The following is a 9,100-nucleotide window of genomic DNA, read 5'->3' as shown; positions in this document are numbered from 1 at the left end:
ATATAATATTGATATGATTCAAGTTATGATCATACTTTTTTATAAAATAACATCTATCCCCGCACCTTTTTAAAGAAAATAATGTTTCATATTTTAGGTATCACTTAGCGCTATAACATATTCGAAGCTGGATCGGGAGAAAATTCTATAAATATGTTTTTATGACGAATATTAATATTCATAATTAATATTTTTTCGAATTTTAAATTTTTCATTTTAGAATCGGTACCGCTGGGGTCTAGTTAGTACAGTGTCCAAATTTTAGGTTAGTGGTACCAGTAGAAGGTATCGAAAATGGCCGCTAGAATATCTGTATTCTAGGATCACCTTGGTTTGTACGTGTGATGTCTTTATCTGTTATTTTGAGGCTGTTATGTAGGTTGTATAACATTGTATGCGGACTGTTCTTTGTATAATACGCCATATATATATATAATGTACAATGTAAACGATTGGTCCATTATTTAATATAGGACCACAGGCCTGCGGCAAATGAACGTATTTTAGTAGTTAAAGGTTACTGGTTAGCAATAGGGTGGGCCATTCTTCACTAGCACTGTATTGTTTGTATGTCTGTCAGGTTAAACGTTTGTGCTTTTCTACAATACTTAATGTTTTTTTCTATAGTTTCTGGTAAAATGTTTTATAAGTAATCTTTTTGAAGATATATCCCCTTTGTTGTTTTGATTTAATTTGATCTTTTTTACCAAAAAGATGAATCAACTTAATTTATAAGCTAATGCTAATGCACGTTATTGTGTTACAGCATATTTGTGTTTGTTGCTTGTCCTGTGATTTAAATTGGGTAAAAGTTTGTTTTCTACAATTGTGATGTTTAAGTCGAACTTATCGTCAAGCATATCTGGCTGGTTCGCCAACACATTCCAACCGACAAGTGAAGATAAAGAAAATGAAGAAATAAAAGAAGAAAATGAAAATCAAACTGAGGTAAATATTGAAACTGTGCGAAACGTACAAATTAACTTTGTTGTTGTTTAACAGAAAGAAGAAAAACCAGTTGATAGTTCGGTTGAAAACAAAGAAAGTGATTCAACACCTGATGCAGATGATGATTCAATAAACAAAGATGATGCAACTAAAGGTTGGATTAAATTATTTTGTTAAAGCCATTATATCTATATATCACATATATCTATATATATGCACTGGCGTAAAGTTACGGGGTTGCAGGGTTTGCCTGGCAACCCTTTGATTTTCTCAATACTAATAATGCGTAAAGAATTACGTTCGACCAAACGAAGACGCCATTATTACTGCGAACAAACTTCTTTTACGTTCGTTAAATTATGTCAATACCGATGCGTCATTCACGACACAAATGCATTCAACTGGTATTTAAACTCCTGTTTGCTAAATAATTCACGAGTGAATCGCTATTGTGACGTCAGTAATCAACGTGTGAATCGCTATTATGTCGTAATCAATTGCCAGGTTCAAACAACCGCTATTATGATGCAATGAATCCACGTGTGAATCCCTACTATTTCGTAATAAATATGCTGCTTGCCTGAGGAAAACATTGCTAATAAATATAAAGCAGTGTTGGAAACGTTTTAGGCAGTTTATTTCAGCGATATTTCGTTCTGGAAACCTACTATTTCCGACGGACGGGTCTTCGTCTGTAAGATAACCACACACTCGTGCGGGCTTGACGAAAGGCGCATGCGACATAGCTACTGTGACGTCACTCGCCAGGCAATCGGATTCGACCGTTTCTCATTACACGGACTCGCCGAACGCGCGTAATTTTAATTTGTCTCATCCCTACGTAATTCTGAATACGTTTACGTTTGTATGAGCTTTTACAAAGCACATATTTAAAGGGTTGCAAACCGAAAACAAAGGGTTGCAAACCGTTTTTTTTTTTTCGCGCCTACCGGCGCGAGTACTTCCTTTTTTTCTGGTTTTTGCAACCCTAACGTTTAGTAAAACTTTACGCCTATGTATATATGTTGTATGTTTTGATTATGATATATATATAGAAGTTGACAATTAAAAAAGGTTATTTACTACACATGTAACTTTTGTGTTTAATCCTATATAAAGGCCTTGTGTGAAGCATTCATGGTTTAATGTCCTTAGTGTTATTATTGTGGAGGTGCCTGTGTCCTGGGGAAAGACACTTAGTATAAGTTACTCAAACTTGTTGTTCAAAATGTCAGTGTTACTTAAAATCGGGCACAAGGTATATAAAACAGCCACGTTATAACATCTGTCTTGTCCCATCACACAAGGATAACATAAATCATATTCTTTCATTTAATATTGTTTTTTATAAACAGATGCTGCCTTGTATTCTGTGATCGATTTTAAAGCTGAAGAAGTGCAGAAGAAGTTAGCAGAGGAAACTCAAAAAGTTATGTCTTCTGCGATGTCACTTGGAAGTACGTACCTCATGCTAACATTGTATTGTTACCTTATTGGTTTAGTTGTACTAAATTCTGTAAACGTGATCCTGATCTGGTGATCATAGAGTTGAACAGTTGTTATGTAAAAAATACAGTAAGGATCTGGTAAGGATGATACAAAAATCATGTACAATTGGACAATTGATTGGCCTTGTTATCTTTTTCATTTTTGTAGAACCAGATCCTTTGGCATGTATAATATAGCTCTCTTGTTTTCATAGATTACTTATATGGTGTTGCATCGGTTGCATCGAAGAAAGTTACAACCACAATGAATGAAACTGCTGTTAACCTGAAAAAGACAGTTGAAGAAAAGGTAACTATTCTCTTGGTTTTAGCTCCTCAAGATTTATCTAAAAATCGGCAAAGTTGTAACAATTGTTTTCATGTAACATGAATTATTTCTACTCTATAGTTTAAATGTTAATTCAAACATAGTTTCACTAAAGATTTTTTAGATTGACAATTTTTAAAGCAGGCTTATTATGTTTGCGGCAACTTAATTTTAAAGTTCTTTTCAGGAGCTTTAAATTAGTTTTTTTGCAGACAATTTTAGGAGATTTGAATCGTGAGCAAAAAGAATTTATTCAAAAAAAGAGAGAACTGAAAGGTGAGTTGTTGAAGTTATACCTGGTGTCATATTTATTGTGGACCTCGAAATTCACGATGGCATTTGGCAAATAAGATGAATTTGCCACAAAAACTTTAGCGTCCATAGTAAATTAATATCAAAGTACTTTGCAGAATAACTTTTGTAAACAGTAGAAGGGACATTTTTTGGAAAATAATAGTGAGGGTAATTAATAAGACTTTCATAAAATCAGTAAAATGTTTAAATCCAGGTGATTTAGATGCTCTGCCCCCATGGTGTGGCTATCAAGAGGAGGAAATAATGAAAAAACAAATTCTGGCGCTCTCAACGGTTGGTTAATATTTTAACTTTAAAACAGCAGTTACTAAATCAAGAAGTGTAAGATTCATAGGCACCAATCTTTTATAAATGCAGGGGAGGCAGTGATAGTTAATAATGTGTAATATTGCAAAAAATCTAAAGTTTTACCTTGAATGATGTGGAGGTTCATACGATTGGTGGGATCTTGGGTGTCGGTAATGAGACAATTCTGTGATAAATTCCCGGTCTCGTGGCATTTCACGCTGCTGAACCTAACCTCACCCAGATAGAGTATAATAGTTACTACTAAGCTAGTTTTTTAAAATTTAAACTGTGTAGAGTTTTATTTGATTTCTATATTCTTCATGACAGGATACCAGAAACTTTTTACGAAGCCCGCCCTCCGGTGTTCAGTTTAACTTTGAATACGAGCAGTCGTATCCGGTTGCCATGGCCACGCTAAAAGAAGATGAAAATTTAAAGAAAATGAGATTTAACCTCGTGCCCACAAAGTAAGTGTGATGTGGTTTAAGGATGTTTGTAAAAGCCAGAATTTCTGTAATACATTATGTCAGTAATAGATGTGTTAACAGGATATGGTTTGTTTTATTATTATACCATTATGACAGTTATATTACTAACATGTTATGTTATAGGAATATGTGATTCATATTGTGTGCATTTATTGTTATACATACAATATGTTTATACGTAAGTGTGTTTAAACTACAACTAACATTTTGTTGATATATCATAGCTTTCTATTCTTATGCATTAATATGATCTTCACTATAAGTATCGTAACAGAAACTTTAAACAATTGTTATTGTTCTAAAAAACACTGAATAAAACAGCATGGTATAACGACTAATATTGGTCAATACTATTAAAAACAACTTCAATATTGCTGTTATTTTGCTTAAAACAGCTTAATTTAAGCTGTTTTTAAATTTGTTTTTAACACTTATTTTATAAATCTTCACAATCTAACCCAGAGTGAAAGAAGAAATGTTTTGGCGGAATTATTTTTACCGAGTTTCGTTGATCAAACAATCCGCCCAACTGTCCACCCTCACCGACCTCCAGAAGTCGGATCCTTCATCTTCCGCTTCATCTGCATCATCTATAGTGATGGTGGGGAGCACCGCAACCGGGACCATCAGCAGATCAAGCAGCACAAAGTCATTGAACAGGTTCCTGGTTTATAAATGGGTTTAACTTATTTATCCTCGCATGGTGGGGCAACAACAGTCGTTATAACACGGGTGTTTTGTTCCATACACCTCGTGCCTGCTTACAAGTTACCATGTATGTAACTTATTTATCCTTGCTTCATACATCTCGTGCCTGCTTAAAAGTTACCACGTATGTAACTTATTTATCCTTGCATGGTTGGGCAACAGCAGTTGTTATAACACGGGTGTTTTGTTCCATACACCTCGTGCCTGCTTACAAGTTACCATGTATGTAACTTATTTATCCTTGCTTCATACATCTCGTGCCTGCTTAAAAGTTACCACGTATGTAACTTATTTATCCTTGCATGGTTGGGCAACAGCTGTTGTTATAACACGGGTGTTTTGTTCCATACACCTCGTGCCTGCTTACAAGTTACCATGTATGTAACTTTGTGGGTATTGTTTTGCCCCTTATTCCTGTATGGCTGACAATTTAAACAGTGTTGTTGAACCGGTTTATTCTGGTTTGAACAGGTCAGATCCAGGATCGGGTTCCACCAACTCCCCTGTCATCATAAAACACAACGACAACAACACTGAAGACCTCAATGGACAGGATGTAAGGAGGAATACCTAAAATATATTACAGTCAAAATTTCATTTAAAATATTTGGACAATTGAAGACTATAATATAAGTCCTAATTCATCATTTCATGCAGGCACCTGAAGTGTTGAAAAGTTTCAATAACATTTTCAGATTATGCTAGAAACAAAATTGTTTAAAATCTACCAAAAGTGTCGAAAATTTTGCAGGAGCCTCCGACGTCTGAGTTTGTGTCCGATGCGTTCGACCCATCAACCCTTAACCCTGAGGACTTGGAACGAGAGATGAGAGAGTTGGGAATGGATGGGGGGGAGGGGGAGACAGAGGAAGTACCGGAGTGGGAAAAGGAATTACAAAAAGAACTTCAGGTGTTTTACAAGGATTTATTGTTTTTATTAACGATAAATATCCAGAAAAAGTTGCCCAGCATGTTTCGTGGTTGGTGTGGCTGAGTTGTTATTGCATTTCTTACCGGATTTACATGTTCGAGGTTCTTGCTGTAACTCGACAGTCCCAACACGGGTGTTCCATACACCCCATACCCAATAATGAGTATATGTAACTTTGCTGGTGATTCCTGATATATATTTTCCTTTTTTTGTAATGTATGACTGACAGTTTAGGCAACTTACTAGGTTGGTGAAAATTGTGATAAATGTTTGATGTCTCGCTTAAAACACAAACGCGATACGCCCACAATGGTGGCACCATTGAGCCTTGAACTTTGACCTGTGTGCAAGACATGTTACAGCTACACGTAAAAAGTCCTTTTTCATCAAATTTATCATATGTAGGATTACGAGGTGGTTGGTGGTGAGAATAAAGATGAAACATGGGAACGCGAGATCGAAGACATGTTGTCAACAGAAAACGTGGAAAGCTAAATATTTAAACTAAATAATATTTTCTTTATTATCTGTTGTTGCTACACCCATTTGTTTAAGTTCCATAGAAATAGTATTTGAAGCAAAAGTGAAAAGAATTACAAAAGTTTACCCAGAGTGTATATTTGTAACATATTAACGCTTGTGGTGGCATTTGTAACTATTTCACATTACAATATTTTTAACAATTATGGCAGTGCTTCTCTACATTTTAGTAGTGACAAGTATTAAGCAAAAGTTAGTATTAAATTTATGATCCAATTTCTAAAACTACATTTCACAAAACTTTTTGAGCTGCTGTAGCAAGCGACCCAATCAAATCAATTTACAGCCCATGGGTTCAGAAGCACTGCTTTAATTTTGAAGAGAAATTTATTAGTTATTTCACAGTTTTTACACCAAGCGTCATACTTGCATTGTTGTCTTGTCCATAGATTATTATTTGTAATATATTGACCAAATAAACGTGCTACGAGCTATTTTGGCGTTCTTTCTGTGAAAGGGTTTCAAAAAAGTTAAAAGTTAGCGCATAATTTTGTGTCAGTTACAATTTACTAATATTTTGTCTGTCAGATTTTTTAGGACATTTTAGGTCAGCCATGAACATAATTTGACTCATCGTGACATTTGACTGGCAAATTGCTATCCCTTTTAATTAAAACCAAAACAACCGCATCTGTATCGACATAAAGAGTATATGAAACAAAACATCCGTTTAATCATTGCACCCCCACATGAGGATAAATAAGTTGAATTCAACGCTTTGATCCTAAACACAATGTTTACTTATGTTTCTTTAAATTGGCAATCATAATAAATGATCACAATACTTGAGTGGCAAATTGTTTGGACATGGTAGCACTGTCCTCATTTACTATTATTTATCAGTTATATAAAGCCACCATGTATGATGTGCATTACACTAATTAGTAACATTTGGTAAACTGAAAAAAAGAATTGAAACCAAAACAAATTTTGCAGCTAACTTTAATTTTCACAGAGTGCCACCAACATAAGCTGCTATGTACATACATAAGTGACATTTTATTCATTTATTTCAAAACTCCATAAAATGTGAAAAAATGTAATAAGACACTGATTATGTATTGAGGCTGAAATTCTTTTAAAAAATAAAACTGGTTTCCAACATTATATATCCAACATTATATAAGCCTTTTTTTACATGACACATTTATACTAGATACAAGAAAACAACTTTTAATTCTGAATTTTAAACATGCTAATTAAAACTTTACATAAATTTTCTTTGGTTTAATAATTAAAACTAGATGGCAATTTATTTTTTAAAAGAATGTACGTTGGTATTACGGAGATCACATATCATGAAATATACAAAGCTAAAAACCCATGAAAGTGTTATTTTAAAAAATGTATAATGGCTGATAATTTAGACAACTCATTAGTGACCAATGGGTTGGAGTAATTGCCGTTAAGTGGTCTTGCCCCAAGACACATACGCCCACAATGGAAGCAGCGTCGAGCCTTGAATCCATTACCTCTGGGTTACAGGCAGGCGCCCTAATCACGATGCCATGGCGCCGAAAATGTTATAAGCTTCCTTAAAGTAAATGAGGACAGTCTTACCGTGGACATATAATTGGGCTGTTTCATGTATTATTTATGATCGATGTTTTGTGTTTTATTTGTAAAGGGAAGCTTTTAATACCATTTTATGCAAATTTTAAAACCTAGATTTTATTCAAAAAGTTCTTGATGTAAAAGACCTGACAATAACAATATACAGCAAGTGCGATAAAGAGAACAATACATGGAACATTTTAAGAGCGTTTGCAACATTTAGTCAACTATGCTTGAAGTAGCCATGTTGTTTAAACCACAAGATCCGTCGCCTCTGTATATGCGGTAGTAACCCTGAAGTAAAAAACAACATTTTTGAATTTTTATAAATACATTTTACACCCTTAATTTTAATTTCTTGTACAAGTAAATTTATTCACTAATATATCAGACCATTTTAGTAAAACTTAAACACCCAAAACAGCAAAACAATTAACCCGTGGGATGGAGAAATTGCAGTTAAGTGTCTTGCCCAAGAACACATACGTCCACAACGGTAGCAGCGTCGAGCCTTGAACCTGTAATCTATTGGCCGCCAAAAGCACTAACTATTCTACCGCAGCAGCGTATATTTTGTTAGTAAGTATTTGTCGAACCATGGTAGAAATATGACTTGCTGATTTCATTAAGACATACATAGGTTCTATATCAGCAAAGTTACATTCGTCAACATCTGCTGATACCGCAGATGCTGGCTGAACTTTAGACTCCAAAACTGCTTATGCATCAACTTTGTTCAATAATATTGCAAGCACGCATGATGTAATAAAAAGGTTAATGATATAATACACTTTAGAAGTGTAACTTGGAAGTAATTCAACATAAATGGCTCGTTGTTTGTCTGCTAGGTGTAGCGACCACGCTTATTTCTTCCAATTAAATTTAAATAAGTTTTCACGAAGAAGCAGGTTTTTATTTATATTATATTTGTTATATTATAAGTATGAACCAACTATATATTGAAACACCAGTGGTTACATCCCAACTTACCTCTTCGCCCCAGTCAGGTCCCCAGCTGTTTTTAATAATCCAGAATGGAGTTCCGTTTTCTGTTAAATATATTCAGTTATTTTAAGTTTTGAAACGTGGGCAAGAATCAAACACCGAACATATAAAGATGAAGTATGTGACTATGTGTCAATGCTTTAGCAACATATTATGTAAATCTAACTTAATAATAAAGAAGAAACAAAGTATATTTACAAAATTATATAACCGTATACTCACGACTCTAAAAGAGCTTTTTTAATTGTTAAAACACTTAGAATTTCCTAAGGTATTCCATCTTACCGCAGCACTATATACGCAGTAGGCTATATATATAATTAAACATCCAATATATACAAAGTACATGAACCACCCACCTGTGCCGTACCCCACAATAAGCACGCCATGATCAAGACTTTTAGGGTTGCAGAAGATTTTCCACGGATGGGAAATCCCACCCCAGTAAAACTGAAGATGACAAGTTAGTTTCACAACTATTGGCACCAACTGAGTGCATTATGCACAT

The 9,100-nt window shown here is 34.5% G+C and overlaps 3 protein-coding genes across 6 annotated transcripts in view; 1 reads left to right on the top strand and 2 right to left on the bottom strand.

Moving 5' to 3' along the window:
* LOC100185692 (kelch-like protein 12) overlaps window positions 1-9,100 on the bottom strand; it is a 31,119-nt gene that overhangs the window by 4,098 nt on the left and 17,921 nt on the right. The window lies entirely within an intron of this gene.
* On the top strand, window positions 765-6,467 carry LOC100183364 (synapse-associated protein 1). 2 transcript variants are annotated; one of them, XM_002119194.4, is made up of 11 exons: window positions 765-948; window positions 1,003-1,102; window positions 2,304-2,405; window positions 2,651-2,745; window positions 2,976-3,039; window positions 3,272-3,351; window positions 3,694-3,833; window positions 4,317-4,514; window positions 5,034-5,118; window positions 5,314-5,472; window positions 5,899-6,467. In XM_002119194.4, the coding sequence occupies exons 1-11, from the start codon at window positions 832-834 to the stop codon at window positions 5,986-5,988; spliced, it is 1,230 nt and encodes a 409-aa protein (XP_002119230.1). In that variant the 5' UTR covers window positions 765-831; the 3' UTR covers window positions 5,989-6,467. The 2 variants fall into 2 exon arrangements, with proteins under 2 accessions (XP_002119230.1, XP_018669830.1); XM_018814285.2 differs by having other exon boundaries at window positions 771-946; window positions 998-1,102.
* LOC100175491 (cathepsin L-like) overlaps window positions 6,962-9,100 on the bottom strand; it is an 8,749-nt gene continuing 6,610 nt past the window's right edge. The window contains exon 11 of the mRNA XM_002119836.5: window positions 6,962-7,881. Coding sequence (XP_002119872.3) covers window positions 7,807-7,881 — 75 coding nt within the window. The 3' untranslated portion in view covers window positions 6,962-7,806. The remainder of the gene's footprint in view (window positions 7,882-9,100) is intronic.

This window comes from Ciona intestinalis, chromosome 12 (assembly GCF_000224145.3).
Source record: "Ciona intestinalis chromosome 12, KH, whole genome shotgun sequence".
In the NCBI taxonomy this organism is placed as follows: Eukaryota; Metazoa; Chordata; class Ascidiacea; order Phlebobranchia; family Cionidae; genus Ciona; species Ciona intestinalis.
This window is presented reverse-complemented; position numbering and strand designations above follow the sequence as displayed.

Coding starts and splice junctions, on each gene's coding strand:
- LOC100183364 (XM_018814285.2), top strand. CDS start 832: ATGTTTAAGTCGAACTTATCGTCAAGCATATCTGGCTGGTTCGCCAAC. Junction 1,103..2,303: donor CAAAGATGATGCAACTAAAG/GTTGGATTAAAT, acceptor TTTTATAAACAG/ATGCTGCCTTGTATTCTGTG. Junction 5,473..5,898: donor AATTACAAAAAGAACTTCAG/GTGTTTTACAAG, acceptor TATCATATGTAG/GATTACGAGGTGGTTGGTGG.